The 16,702-nt window shown below is 35.0% G+C and overlaps 1 protein-coding gene across 1 annotated transcript in view; it reads left to right on the plus strand.

Annotated features, from left to right (window-relative positions):
* The window catches only part of LOC136850562 (uncharacterized), an 86,642-nt gene that overhangs the window by 63,552 nt on the left and 6,388 nt on the right, over positions 1 to 16,702 (plus strand). Inside the window, exons 10-14 of the mRNA XM_067124190.1 lie at positions 4,889 to 4,992; positions 8,928 to 9,036; positions 12,495 to 12,718; positions 13,268 to 13,429; positions 14,584 to 14,930. Of these exons, the coding sequence (XP_066980291.1) occupies positions 4,889 to 4,992; positions 8,928 to 9,036; positions 12,495 to 12,718; positions 13,268 to 13,429; positions 14,584 to 14,930 (946 nt within the window). The remainder of the gene's footprint in view (positions 1 to 4,888; positions 4,993 to 8,927; positions 9,037 to 12,494; positions 12,719 to 13,267; positions 13,430 to 14,583; positions 14,931 to 16,702) is intronic.

Genomic DNA, 16,702 nt, shown 5'->3' on the forward strand with positions numbered 1-16,702 from the left:
TAAGATTTTTCATCAGACTAATTTGATTCACAGATGTATAATGTATATCACTGGAAGTGTATTTGAATTCTTTTTCCTATATTTGTATTCATTCTACTTTTAAACGTTTTTCTTTTTAAATTGGAACTTAGCCAAATTTTATTTTTAGTAATATCAAATTCTTGTCATTTAGTTGTTAGTATCTATTCATTTCTTTTTAATGCCAAATATCCATGACGGTATTCATGAATGCTTTGTCAGTAGCACTGGTTGGAGTGCGAAGTCAAGCGAATGTTGTTATAATGTCTAGTGGCTAATGACAACTAGAAGGCGCCAATGTGCGGGCTCTAAGATGTGATTGCAAATAAGTTTGCGGCATGTCTTGTGAATACGAGAAAAGAATCAAGTAGTTAAACTAAAAACTTGTAAATATTGCAGAATGTAAAAAAAAAAAATCCTCTTCATAAATAACGAAATAAATTATGTATGGTTATTTAAAGTAAACTCAAACAGTCTCATGCTACTCTTATTCTCGAATAACGCAGAGTTTTGCTTGACTGACGCCCCCGACCCCGTCTTTGAAAATTCACAGCACTGTGAAGTTAGAGTGGGTTCAGGCTCGATGCCCGGCATATCAGATGACCTTATATCTTCGTAATGTGCCTCGTCAGTGATTTCATTTTTTCATAATCACATTTTGTCATGGCACAGACAGGCGACGATAGTTCGTGTTTTTGTAGTATGGCGATAAATAACTGCAGAGAAAATCGCAAATAAAATCAAAGCAACTTCAAGTTCAATCTTTTATTGCATTTACCGATTAAAAGATCCCATTTCTCCATAACCTACTCGATTATATCTCCAAAGTACTTTTCTAACGTGGATTAAAGATGACCCCTCATCTAACAAAAAGAAAAAAAAAAATGCAAATGTCGTCACCATGCCATTGATAACAGAACTGGTTTACCGTTCCGAATTTCCGTACCTGAATTACTTTCGCGTACCTATTCTGCACTCATTTAAGTTTAAGACCTTTTGTCGTTTCTGGTACTTTTCTTTTTCTAATGAAATGTGTTGTTCCTCTTCGGCACTATCACCCTCTAATTTTGAAGACGTATATATATATATATATATATATATATATATATATATATATATATATATATATATATATATATATATATATATATATATATATATATATATATATATATGACTATTTATCACATCACCGTGATTCATATACAATCAGAAAGCTACAAAGTCCTTCAATATCCATTCATACCTCGGAAGTAATATATTTTCATATATAAATAAGGGAATTTTTAGTTGATAATAAGTCATCATATCCCGTGGCTTCGAACCAGCGACGGACGAGGAATCAGGACTACAGTGACACTAACCAGTCGGCCACAAGAGAGGTATAAGTGAATACCATCTCCCATCAACCCACCCGTCGAACTCAGGTGTTTTGCGTTTGGAGACGATATCCACCCACCTCTGCCATGTTGACCGTGTAGTGGCCGACTGGTTAGTGTGTCACTGTAGTCCTGATTCCTCGTCCGTCGCTGGTTCGACCCCACGGGACGGTGGACTTATTATCAACTAAAAATTCCCCTTCGGTAACATATATGAAAATATATTACTTCCGAGGTAGAGTGAATTGATATTAAAGGACGTTTGTAGCTTTCTGATTATATATATATATATATATATATATATATATATATATATATATATATATATCTTCAAGATTAGAGGGTAATAATGCCGAAAAGAAGGCAACACTTATCATTAGAAAAGAAAAATACTGGAAATGACAAAACGTCTTCAACATAAATGACTGCAGACCACATGAACAATGCACACCTGGAAGAAGCAGCAGGTAGAGAAAGCCAAGGTCACTAGGGCGGGGCGACTTAGGAGAAGGAGAATGATCAAAGGATAATAAAGAAGCCAGCACAAGGAATTGGAAAAACAAAGGCTTTAATCCACTCCCCCACACACATAAATACAGCTGGACTACGTGTCTGGTCAATCTACAGATACTTGACAATGAGGACTGTTAGTCCTAGAAAGCTTGTAACTTCTGAATAAATATCTCTGCTAGGTACCATCCAGTTTTAATGAGGTACTGTTAGTAGTTGTATTAATGCACAGAACAATTGTGTAAGAGATAAAGTTTATATATATATATATATATATATATATATATATATATATATATATATATATATATATATATATATATATATATATATATATATAGTCATGATACATACCAAGTACCTGGTTATTACACAACTAGTCAAAGATTTCGAAAATTTACCTCACTCCAGCCAGATACCTGAACTCTCATAACAATAAGAATTACGACTGAGTACTCTAAAGGTAACAGTGATCCCTTAAAAAGCCCAGTAATCACATGAAAAATCAAACTAAGTTTATCAAGACTAATGTAAGGTATCAACAATTAAACAAGAAATATACTACAGTCAAAGGGCATCACTCCATCAAACAACTTTAATTGTTTCCTGGTCTTAATTCACTTTAACAAAACTTAAGGAACAAAACATGTTTATCATCTGCCTTATGCGCACAATTAATCCTATTCACTGGTGGTTAATAAATGAAACACTGTTTTTAAAAATTTCAAATACAAAAATTTATTGTTAAGTTCAAAATTTATAATTAGAATTCACACTCTAAAAAATTTATTATTACTTGAAAAAACACAAAAATTTAATTAATTTTTGAGTTAATTTATTAAACAAAACTAAATCATAAAAACTTTAATTTACAAAGAAATTAAATTAATCAAGCAAAATTTAAACTATCAAGAATTATTCAAGATTTGAAAAGAAAATCTTAATAAATGAAAACTAAATCAAGTATGCAATGTTAAATTATTAAGAAATATTTAAAACTGCTAAGTAAATAAATGTTAAATCACCAATAAAAATCAAGAGATTGCAAACACAGGAGCACACAAAAATACACAAAAGATTTATCAATAATTATCTCACTAAGGCAAAATTTCTCTTAATATACCTTACTATACCATGGTAATAAAAAGTAAAATTCACTTTACCTTACACAATCTTGTGAAAACCTTTGCAAAATCCCAGAATATGCAGCTGCTTTTGATTCACAAAACACTTTTTTATATGGGGTTGTTACAACCAAAGTTTTACACTTTCCCTATAATCAGATCTCAAAGGCTAAGATTCATACTTTTGACCACACTAAAACTTTACGTTAAAATTACTCTCTTTTGAAAAATGAGAGAGAGAGAAAGAGACACAAAAGTTCTAGAAGGAAGATGACTTAATCCATTGAGACATGTACACTCTCAAAAGGACATACATGATCACAGCAATGCAATCTTAAACATGACGCAACTGCCATGAGGTTCAGTACAATACTTGTTCGCCTTTACAAGAAATTTGTATGGAACACATATAACATTACGAAATCATTCGTCTTCTCGTATGGGACAAAGCTTTTACAGAAATCTAACATGACCAAACAGATTTCTACTGGCTAATTATGACTGGCATGTTTTAAAAACAAACAAAAACCTGAGTTGATTTTCAGAATGAATCATCAATTGTTATCCCAACCTGTCAGTACTTTATCTTAACTGGTGACAGATGGCACATCTGGTCTAAAACTCGAATCTCTCCTCCCACTACTACACTTTTATCAAGAAAGATATTATTAATTCTAAATTACACTCGTATGTTATCTACAGCATTAATTCCTTTGAGAGCCAATGCTACACTACATATGATATTTCAATAATTACTACTATTACACATAACACATGATAAATAGAAGAGTAAATATATCAAAACTATGGGATGATATACAACATCATGAAAAAAAAATACAAGCCAACATCATGAAAATATACATAATATATATATATATATATATATATATATATATATATATATATATATATATATATATATATATATATATAATACCCAAATTTTGACACGAATGCTGCATCCACCTCACTATATTTCTACACAACCATAAAGACACTGTACTTGGAAATGTGAACTGCATATAGTTGATGTTCATTATTCATTTTCTGCTGTAAATAGCACTCAAACGAAGAGCTTGAAAAACATCTTGTTAAATCTACATTGGATTTTTCATATACAAAATGTAAGTATAAAAATTAATGCATTATACTAGGTAAATTTCACAAAAAAACTAGTACATAAGCGATGATTAAGATTTTACCTCTATCACATGGCTCAAGAGATCATTTTCTGCAGATGAGAAGCATGCATAAACCGAATAAAAGAAATCAAAACAAGTACAGCACATCATTAAAGAATGAGGGTCACCTGCTAAACTTATGTGGTGACTTCATACATTGTTACACACGTGATACATACATATTTTTTTCACATGCAATTTTTGGCTGCTCAGTGGTAATCTTTAATGAGCGCACTCAAAACTTTAGCATAATCTAACAATCATGGTAAAAGATGAACAGTTCTTGTGACATCAGCCAGTCAATATTTACACTTCTGTAAAGAGGGTCAGCAATGTATTTCAAAACAAATGCTCTATATGCATTACAAATATTTATTGACAAAAAAGACTGATTTCTGTTGCACAAAGACGAATACCAAAATCTTTCTATCTCTAAGAGAACTTCAGTAATGATAAGAAAACTAAGAGTTACACAATAGCTAACTTCTAGATCCTTTCACCTTACTGTTAAATCAAACATTAACTTGTCAGGTAAAAAAATTAATTACATTCATCAGACCTAGTAACATTTGCAGTATGAATTCACGATGTTTTGTGCACAAAAGTTCACAGTAGTGAGACAAAATTTCGGCAATGTAGAACAGCAACGTTTTTTCTTTATTTCATTTTATAGTTATTACCTTTTCTGGACGAGACACCAGTCTGCAAATAACTCAGCTTTACAGCGCTAACTACAGCTGTGACTTTTATCTCCTGATGTTCCCCTTCGATCAACAGGTTTGTTAAAATTTCTTTTATCACTTTACTTCTCAATTTCTCATAATCAGTGTTATATATAACTTTTAATAATGATTACAGTATCCTGCATTTGCTTTCCATCAAAATAACGATTCTGTTTTGACATCTGTATGAAAGAGAAGCCGGCAAGAAAGGGGAATCCTGTATTAAGGAGCTAACTAGAAAGAGCAAAGAGACAACCAGTACGAAGCGAATTACAACAAGGTATAAAGACGAGAAAGAATTAGGTAACACACACAAGACATAATTGGGTAACTCAGGAAGAATTAGCGGTAATGATGGAAACTGGTAACCAAGAAACTCGTCAAGAAAATTTAAGAGGTTAGGGAAAAGAAAGGGAGAGCGAATAAGAGAACGAAGAAAAGAGGGATAAAGGAAAAGCTTCCACTTCATACATAGTGAGGTTAATTAGGCATAAGAAGAATTAGTTTTAAGATAAAATAAGTACCTGTTTCCAAATATCACCTCTAAGTGTTAGCAATCATAAGTAAGCACAGTCTCTGGGTTCTTTCTTTAGTATTTAAGTACTGAAATAGACTCATACTCTTGTCTGTGGTGAAACTGTCTACTATCCTTTTCTATCGGGAGAGACTCGAATCCTGCACAGAATGGCCGCTTCTTCATTTCCCATTCAGATTCATTGTTTACAACAGTAAGCGTGTCCAAAAGAGACTTTAGTTCGAATCACATTCGGAGTAGAAAGTCTCTTCCTATATTTCTCGTTCGGATTCAATACTTCCAGCAATAATCACAACTAAACATGAGAAAAACTGAAAATTAAAGAGGCCTTCATTGGCTTATAATAAAAAACAATATCACTATCATTATCCTTATTATAATTGATAATGGCAAACCTCCTCTTTGGGGATTTGAACTTTGACATATGATTTGCCACGCCAACAATATATCCACTTAACAGAGGCGACAAAAGTATTGGTATCAGATATTTTGTTGCACATACTGCACTCTAAATCAAGGGTTGTACACATTCCCCATCCCACCAGCAGTATGCAGACATTCAATTCGCATCCCCATTGGGAATTAGGTGAAGTATGCGTTATGCAGGCAATCTCACCTGGATACAGATAATAAAGACAAACTTCCTCATACAGTTGAACCAATGAGCTGTGATTTGTCAAGCCAACTCTATATCCACTCATTCACAGATGGCATAAAAGAAATGGAACCAAATAAGCAACTTTATACACTTTGGGATTATAGCATGCCTACTGCACCCATACTTGTGGTATTACCCATTCCCTACCATGCCAGCAGTGAGTAGACATTCAATTTTCGTCCCCTAAGACAATGAAAAGAAGTTTATCTTTCCAAGCGATTGAAAAGCTTTATTGACACATGAATATTATTATAAACGAATCCAGATTTAGTAACATTTCACCCATGGTTTTATCAGCTCTGGAGTGGTCTCTATGCTGAGTCTCATTATAACTGACATGATCACAAGACTTCTGAAAGTCTCATACATGTTCCAGAGTTGTGAAGGGTATTGGAAGTGAGTACACTGGCCAAGTTCCCCTATAACTGTAACTACCCTGTAGTTTTAGGAACTTTTTTTCATTCTGAGGGCTTGGTGTGTCAACCAGTTTCATCACATTCTGCTTGTTTGCACATTTGTACTGAATGAGCCAAAAGGCCTGTAACATTCATCTTTGTTGGTTGGGTCCACAGCAGGACTCCTACGCCCTTCCACACCTTATCACACTTATAGGCCACCTTAGGGCAAGGGCCAGTGCTGACATAAGTTCAATTTAATCTAAACCAACCAACCACCCTATACCTTGCAAATCAAACTTTATAGTTTTCCATATATGAAAAAAAGTAAAACATATCTCAGAGAACTAGAGTAATATGCGGATAAAAACCAAGAAAATAAACAATAATATAATTATATAATGCACATATATAACCAAAGACTTATAGTACTGCGCATTGTGACATCACTATATCTCAACACATAAGGAGTGTTTAAGGTCTGCAAAATCAATAGTGTATGCTAATTCCAATGGCAACGACAATAAAGATGATAGTGGAAGTTCATTATTCAAATACAGCAATTAAGGACCTCGAAGGGCTACAGCTGTCCAAACAAGCAAACACTAATCCAGCAATGGAAAAAAAAACTTTGAACCATCCAGCCCAAACACTAGCATCTTTGTAGATATTGTATAGGAATTCTCAAGGGCGGTAAAAAGATTTCTGGCAGCACTGACTGATATGGTTTTCTCAAACCAGTGCAAAATATAGATTTCAGCCGAAGATAGCATCAAATACTGTCCAATGTTTTAAATCACTGATGCTGGGAGTATTAAACAAGTTAGTTAATCATATTTTAACTAGTGTTCAAACTCATTCCCCGCTGTATGCACCACTTACTTACTAATTCTTTCTAAGTTTCTGCTGGTTAGCAGCAACTTCATTTTTCAACTGGAGAAGTTAATAACTGTAACAAGAGTTCAATCGGCCTCATACGTATGAGTTTCAAGGCTAGAGTTCTGTTGATGGTAATTCTGAAAACACCAGCAGTCTGGCAACACTACCCTGTAGATAATCATACATGATAGTCTCGGATCACTAAAACCATTACTGTAATTCTCTGCTGCTGGTCACTTAAAACACTTTGAATGACATGGAGAGCACCCAAAATCGTGTTTTGATGTTCGTGTGTAAAAGCCAAGGTGAAAGCAACTCTGAGCTTAATTTGAATAAAACTAGTCTCATCATCTGTCTTGGTCATACCTAGACATATCTCACAGACCATCACAAGTATCTAATTGTTTCCAGTAAGCATGCTGACTTTAAGGATGCATCTAGATTCAAAATAATGTACTGCAATTTTATCAGGGCCTAAATTAATTCAGCCTTGAATGGCACTGTCAAGAATAAAGTTTATTGAAATAAGCACTTGAACAGCATTTTGAAACAGAAATAACTGAATAGTTTCTAAATGCTAATAAAGCAAAATATACTATATAAGAAGGAAACTCAACATGTGCAGCATCTAGGAAAAGTACTGCAGAAATCTTTAACAAATTAGGAAACTCGACCTGAATCTCCACCGCACCAAATGTCTAGTTTATCAAGGATCTTTAAATGTTCCCTTCATAATACATGAAGACATGTATTGTGGGAAGTAGCTCTGCTTTGTCCTTACACTTAGTTTAAGGTTTCCCGTCAATGCACAATAAAGGAGGGAATGAAACAGCTCATTCTGCCTGCCAAAGATTCTCACCACAGTCCACTTTTAGTAGTTACTACTATCATGGAATGCCTTTTGCCTGCTGTAGAATCATATTAAAGTTCATGAAAAACAGAAAAAATATAATTCGAGTTGCAAGGAAAAAAAAGAGTTGTTCTTTCTTCTCAGCACTCCTTTCTATATATATTACTTTCTAATGACAAAGAATGTTACTGTGGGACAAAGGGGACATTCATAGTAGAGCCTCTAAGTCTTATATAATCATGTGCACTTTCCTTTCTCTTCTGATCTTAAGTCACTTAAAAAGACTTCATCTCAACTCATTCTCTCCACCCCTCTTTTTTTTTTATTAATTTATCTATTACATGTGGAAGGTACTCAAAAGAAAAATGAAAAATTTACATGTTCACTACTAAGAGTTTCTAAGATCAATTACAAGGGAGTGGGAGAATATTATTGTAATCTTGCGAGAGATGAATCTGTATGAAACCAATCACCTAGCAGTAGAGAAGTAAATCAAGAGACTAAGATTTCACACGAACCTAAGTCCATTGTAGCGGCAAACACATCTCATCAATTAAACTTTCATTACTTGATTTCCTGTTTCAAATCTTTTTCAGTGTTACAATTCATGAACTGCGATGATCTGAATCCAACTGAGCTCTTCAGAAACTAACCGGTAACTCACTCCCCTCAGGTATGCCATCTACGATTTACTTTGGTTTCTGCATCCACTTCCTACATGACGCTGGTTCCGACAAATGTTTCCTACACTGGACCTCCCAGTCTCATTGAATATGTTATTGGTAAGGCTACAAAAACACGATAGCCTACTCTCCTTATGAGTGAGGATCATAATGCTGTCAAGAAATTGTTTTATATCCTAAGATTAAGTCAGTCACTGTTGCCAATATTATTCACTTTGTATGACTTACAACTGATTCTAGTCACACACACACACACACACACACACACACACACACATATATATATATATATATATATATATATATATATATATATATATATATATATATATATATATATATATATCTGAGTATCTTATTTGCTTTTATAGAGCTGTTACAGTGCATGGTACTTCCTTACTAGTAATAAAATGCAGACTGAAAGAAGGTTCGTTCTCTCAGAGTTAATGATGAAAAAATCACGTGAAATAATTTTATACTGTGAAATTAAGCCTCATAAGCTTCAAATAAAGGAAACTGTGAACTTCTCAAGATTCTTCACTTCACCAAATTGGTTATAAAAAGAACTGTAATTAGCTGACTATTCATCTAATAACTAACATGAAAAAGACAATTTTGTTGCGTTATAACCAGCAACTTGAATGATTATTTCTCTGCCATAATTAGCTCTTGCATGCGATAGATACGATTTTCAGAGCATAGAATCAAAACCACCTTTTCAAGAAAACTGCCACTTCATAGCTGTGATTTCTTCATAGTAAATTTGAGAATTTTTGCAGAGACTAATAATTTATTCTCATGTCCACTATTGTGCTTTAAATACTCATTTACTTGTTTGCATCAGGTCTCTCCTTTGTAGTGTTAGACATGTATTTAAGTCTATTCAATTTCTTCTGTCTTATGAACTTTCTGTCTGAATTCCTGCCTGATGTAGGTCTTTACGAAAGTTGTCTCCACTACATTCTCAGCCTTCGTACCTTCGTTCATCCCGCTACTTCTGTTTCTACTACTGCTCTGATTGGCTGCTCCTTTCACCTTGTCACAGAATGCCCAAATTATCTGCCCTAGAGATTCCAGTCTATTTTCCAGCCAAAGAGCATTACGTCTATCAGCTACCTGTAGCGTGTAACTTAGTTTTCACAGTGCATTCCATTTGTGGCTCTCATCATTCTGTTCCTAAACCTTCACAAAATTGCACACAAAAGGCTATCCATTGTATACTGTCATACAGTTTGCTTTGTAATTAATGGAACATTCTTATCTGCCAGTAGTTTAGCAGACTCTCCTGCCTTATCTAGGGTAGTGCTACACTTCATCTTAAAGCTGTTTTAGTAACCTCATGCTCAAATACGTAGCCTGGGTAACAGAAATGTTCTACCTTCTCCTCCCACCACAATATTCTCCACATCGCCCAGCCTCGCCATTAGCCTTTATTATATTTTGTGCATTGAACATATCTAGCTGTGGTTACATCTTTCAATTCTGTGCATCTAAGTGACATACAGTATGTTACTTTTGATACATGGTACCGAATTTACCCATACACCTCTCCGGCAACCTCCACAAATTCCTTTACTCCCTCGACATTTTCCGTGTTTTATTTCTTGTCACCGCAAGTTTGATTTTGCTTAAAGGTGTTTATTGCTTTCATAATCGTAATACTGACGTTAAAACATATAAAGATCCATTTACCATTACACTACCTCTCAACTGTTCTCCATCCTTCCCATGCTTGGAGTCAGACATACAACTGTATAAAAACAGGTTTTCTTAGTCATTTCTGACATTGAAACCAGATCTATAAATCCAGGCCAGATAATTCTAATCAATGTGAACTCCATGGATATACTGTCATTGTTCCACACTAAAACCATATCCTCTAATAAAACAACTCATAGTAAATCAAAATCAAAATGACAGTTTCATACAAAACAATTACTAAAAGCTTAAAAACTTGACATAATCTTACCATTAAACCAGTTCACTTCTACAAGAGAGGTAATGCTGGAAGTCTAGACCTGTCAGAATTTCTTTCGTAAATCCAAAATGACACTGAAAACAACTTTCTACAGGACATCAGATCTCATAATGAAATCAAGGCGTCTACATTCTGCACCTAGTATAAATAAAGACCAACATCCAAGTTTTCCTACCCTGCTACATACTAATTCACGTACCCTAATTTAATTATTCCTTCCTTGTTTGTCATCCATAACAAAAGAACCTCTTTTGCATACCAAAATTGTTTCATTCTGAGCATTAATACTTTTATTTACCTCTGGACACTATTCCAGTGGAAGTTAATGCTAGATATGCAACTGTCTTACAGTGTTTCCATATTATCATTTATCCATTGCCATTACTTTCACACTGCCATTATATTCTGCCGTGTACAGATACCACCCCCATCCCTCTCATGCTACAAAGCTTACATCTAGTTTGAATAAAGTTGGAAAAAGCTACATGTTCAAGTAAGTTCTCTTACATTCACCATTCCACCTGAATCACAATAATGAGTTCATGGTCTTAGACTACAGGGTGTGATCCATAGCATACCTTGCCTTGCTTATTGTTCCATTTCAAAATCCAAAATATTTTTGGGTTTGATTTCATTGTTGAGTGGTATCTTGGTACATCAGTTATTGCATGAGACTTCTCCTACTCAGATGTTTGAAAGCAGCTTTTTCTGGCAGGCCTGGAAGTTTCCACTTGGTTCCTTTCCCCTGTTTATATTTCAAGTACCGGGGCAAGGCTTATGAAATAGCAATATTCTTTTGCAATAAAAACCAATATTTGTCCCTACAATTCTATCATCATGTGACACAGTTTCTTACGCTTGTCACTGCCTCAATCCTACATCCATCCTTCTGATCCCCATTTCTTATTATAAGTACTCCTATCTAGATCCCTTATGTGAAAATACCATTAAAGACTTTCCTAGTTGGTGACCGAAATTAATAAGCTTCCATACAGCAAGGTACTGCCTACCTATAAGGCTGGGGTTGGTGAGAAGTCTTTTATTTGGCATTCCATCACTTAGGTTCACAACTGCACATTAACCTTCAGCTGCACTACCCATCACCTACCACTATTCCTTTTCCACTGGCCGCATGGCCACAGTCTGCTGATTATTAGACCAACTATCCTATCACAGTACCAGCATATACCGGCCCCTGACTGCAGTTCTTGCTGATGTGTCTCAGGAATATCTTTAAACTGTGAAACTAATGCACAAAGGCAAAGGCCTAATCTTAACATACTGAGATACAAGGGAGTAGTCAAACTAAATTAAGCATATCTTTCTGGCTGGCAGTTCTTTCATATATAATGGATTGCTTGCCCGGGAAATACGTTTTACACAATGAATCTGGATAAAACTGCTCTTCCACTGGTAGACCTAATTTGATAAGCTCAGTATACCATTAATGTCTTTGTCAATGAAAAACTGCAAACTCCTACAATCTACAATTAAGCAAAATTGCGTGTTAGCCATTCTATATTCTGTAATAATATCCCCTCCCCCAAACTCATTTACCTTTAATCTCTTCAATATACAGGTCGTGTAACAAATAAAACTGTCAATGAAGGAGAGTTTTCAAAGGTTGACGTCCAAGTGAAATTTAGGAGAAGATACGGGTTCTATATGCTGAACATCTACATACCTACAGTATTAATAGTTATCTCTGCTTACACATCATTCTTCTACAATCCATATGACTTCAACTCACGTGTTGTAGTTGCTCTAACAGCAAAGGTTGTGCTGTATACATTGTATAGTCAAGTAAGTAATACTTTTGCAAATACTGAAAATACTTCCAATAAAATCACTGTACTTTTAGCTGAGAGAGAGAGAGAGAGAGAGAGAGAGAGAGAGAGAGAGAGAGAGAGAGAGAGAGAGAGAGAGAGAGAGAGAGAGAATCAAATTACCATCAGCCAGTATTAAACAAAACATCTGTAATGCCTGCAAGTGAATGAGAGTGTTTAATAGAGAATGTTGAAGAAGCAAGTGGCAACCGAGTGAATTTAAAAAACCTGCACTATTCCAAGTGGTCACTGATAGACCATCCTACCAAGTTTTGGAATTCATTAGACAGAAAGGATGGCAAAATTCAATTTATGGATGTCAGTATCTGATTCAATTAATCCATGTGGCATAGCCATTTGCATTAACAGACAGTCCTTAATAATGTATTTTATTAAGAAAACAAGATCCAATTTAAGATATCACAATATTGTTGCATAATGTTACGATAAACAATAAAACACCAGATAATGACTTTGTCTTACACAAAACTTATATATTTGCTGAGCAGAAATTGTTTAATTTCAGACCTCAAATTCACTGCCTAAGACATCATACTTCAAGTTCATTGATATATGGCTCTTCTTTGCCATGGTAGCGATTTTCGTTGTGGTTCTATTACAAACCCTAGTTGACTATTCTGCTCAAGGAGATTTCTCTGGCATAAAAGGATGTCTCTCCAAAACTGCGGTAAGTTCCTGTAGTTGTGCTTCAAAACTTTCTCCTGGTATTCTCGCTTGTATAATTAATTTATGTTTATTTTTTTAACGTTTGTTCTGTATACGGATGATAATAGTACTATAGAATGCCTGTTATTAGAAGGCCTCGAGACTTTATGGGCGTTGGATAGCAGGAAAATTAAGATAGCCCAGCATAGCTTGGTAGCCTTCCTAGAGGAATGTGATATTTTGTGTATGTTTCATTTCTTTTATCATAATAAAATCTTACCCTTAAGCAATTTAAATCCTACCCATCTTCATTTCGAAATTTTATGTAAAGGGAATTAGGCATAGGATTCGAATTTCATCAGGATTCTTTCCTAGCTTTTAATAAACCAGGCTAACTAATTTAACCTACTTTAAACCACTCTGCACATCCGGTAGTCGGACACTTTTTCTGCAAGGGTCAGGGTCCTGTTCAAATACAATTCATGTCTGACTTTCGCGAATACATGCTAAAGTAATCCTATCTTACCAGAATACATGTTGAAGTAATCCTATCTTACCAAAAGCTAATATAAATTACCATAGGCTAAGCTGTAAGTGTAGTCAATGGTTCTACAAATGTCAGTATTATCCTTAAGAACAAACTATTTTTTGCAATTAAGAAAAAATATTTTAAAAAACACTCAATAAAATAATTTTGCTACATCAATCCCACAAATATTTGTGTATCAGTAGCGTGCAGCTACGATAAAGCGATTAATTTACTGCTAATTTCACCCATAAATATTAATGCAATTACACACAACTTTTTAATATGATTAACATTATCCTTTGGCCACCTATTGGTTTTTACACATTATTTTCATTTTAATGAATGTCTCATCAACATTATCTGTATGGAAGATAAGATACATGTTCAAAAATAATTTTCTTATATTATTCCCAAGATTAAATGAAAGTCTTGTTGGCTACTCTAAGATACAAGGGATAATTATTATAGGCTCAGGGCCTTAAGACTTTGGATCGTTGAAAATACAACACGACAAAAAGGATATTACTGTACGATATGTTTTCTGAATACAGAAAAAAGGTTTGACATTTTTTTTTAGAAGCATTCCTTTTTCCAGCCAAGTATTTCATGACTGACAGTGCTGTCATCTGATGGATTCCATATTTCAGGAGAAACTACAGAGAAAGGAACCCAGCGGTACGGATAATGACAGCTTTTATGAAGATGAATCTACATGTGCAGCAAACGTGCTCAGCTGTTTCAAGCCTGAGGAGAAAGTGGACAGAATTGAGGATAAAGCTGCAGGACTAAATTGGCCTGGCAACAGACCACCCTCAGGTTTCTGGAGCGCATCAATGGAGCGCCCTAGTATTCCAAGAACTCCTTCCTATACAGTGGGACCAACCCAACAAGTAATGTCTCCAAAAGTTAATGAATCTTTAATGAGACAATGTCGATACTTCACTCTTGCTGTCTTCCTTCTCTTCAATGCCTTATACTGGGGGGCAGTAGCCAAGTAAGTAGTTTCGAGAATTTTGCACTTATTACATGTACAATAATCTTCCACACGTTCACAGATGCATTACAATTCCTGTTACACTAACTGGCAAATGCTACGAGGTGTTGGTGTGCAATAAAATAGAATAACTGATTAACATAATTAACTGTCATCACAATACCAAACGTCATCGACACCGAAATCAGAAATCTGTTAAAATAAGTAAAATATCCTGGGAACGAAGTTCCAGGGCTTTCTAGGAGTCTCAGGCAATTTGAACCTGTCGCCAAGTCTCACGGATAATTTCAAAACTCTCCAAAATTATGTAATACGCTCTCTGACAGATTTACAGTAATTCATTTATAAGGAAAATGTCTCACGTAAAACGGGTTTACTGATTTCATGGGCTGTTCTACAAGCAAGAACCCATTCCAGCACATGGCTGGCATAACCTGCCCCTAGAGGGCTCTGATTATTATCACTCAATGAAAAGGACTTTAGATAGCTGACTGGCAGCAGCAGAGGTTGTTGATCCCAACACACCCCCGCTGTTAAGATTCAAATGCGGGGACCGCGCTTCATTAGGATTAAAGATGGAAAATCTTTGCATTGATACTGAAACAAATGCTAATGACATTTGAACTAGGAGCCTGAAAAGAATTAAAGGCCTGCTTGAGCCGCGCGCCAAATCTCGTCGGGTCCCTCCTTGGAGAGCTGATAAATACAACAATAATAAACGAAAGCAAAAAAATTGCTAAGGATGCACAACGTGTAACCAGGTAAAATAATCCCATGAAGCAATTTGGCCTTTGGTTCATTTTCAACAGACATTAATACCACCCGAGAAAATAGACCGAGGGGGAAGTGAAACAGTACACTATAGAACATGATACTTCTCCTTCTTTGAGGACAATAACATTTTGACCTCTGAAGAAACAGGTAGTATCAAGTATAAATCCATGGCATTATCAGGGGAAACCCAGGTTTGCCTTATAAAGAGAGCTTGCCAAGGAGAACTGCTGGAGTGGCATTAGGCAAATGGCACTTTTAATGTCATAGACCTAAAGTTTCTCTCAAAATAAAAAAAAAATGGCAAACAACTAAGACTCACTCTAAGCACTGCTGATGAAAACTCTTCAAGGTTATTCATTTGCTAGTAAAAAATAACATGAAAAAGATACTAAAAGACTATACATGTGCATGGCTTGGCAAATGAACTGAAGTTTTAACTGAAAATCACAAATATTTCCAGGCCTAAATTACTGCATTCATTCTAAATGCTACATTGTATTTACTGGGAAATAAATCAATTGCAAAAACACCATTTCTCCTAGTTTTTTCACATTCTCTCTCTCTCTCTCTCTCTCTCTCTTCCCCCTTCGCATTCGTTTCCATTTTTATACTACAAATATATTCCTCCAACTGTCTCCCTCCAATGCTTTTCGTTGTTTCGTTTTTCATTCCAACGAGAGCATATAACTTTCCGATGATTATATTTCAATATATACACGACTTCATACACTGACATCTATCAATTTTATCTTATTTTTTCCCCATAAACACACATTTGCAAGTAACAATAAACTGTTTATATCGTCAACGATATATAAAAAGAAAACTGTTGGTGGTGTATAATATAATTTAATGCTGCTTTGGATAACTATTGAAGATTACCGTCTAATTCCTGAAGAACAAACACTCACAGAGGTTGGCTGGTTTCAGTTAAGCCGGCATATACCAGCATAGGTTCTTGTCCAAAGGCAACTCGTAAAGTTTTCTTGTCTCAAATG

This window comes from Macrobrachium rosenbergii, chromosome 3 (assembly GCF_040412425.1).
Source record: "Macrobrachium rosenbergii isolate ZJJX-2024 chromosome 3, ASM4041242v1, whole genome shotgun sequence".
Taxonomy (NCBI): domain Eukaryota; kingdom Metazoa; phylum Arthropoda; class Malacostraca; order Decapoda; family Palaemonidae; genus Macrobrachium; species Macrobrachium rosenbergii.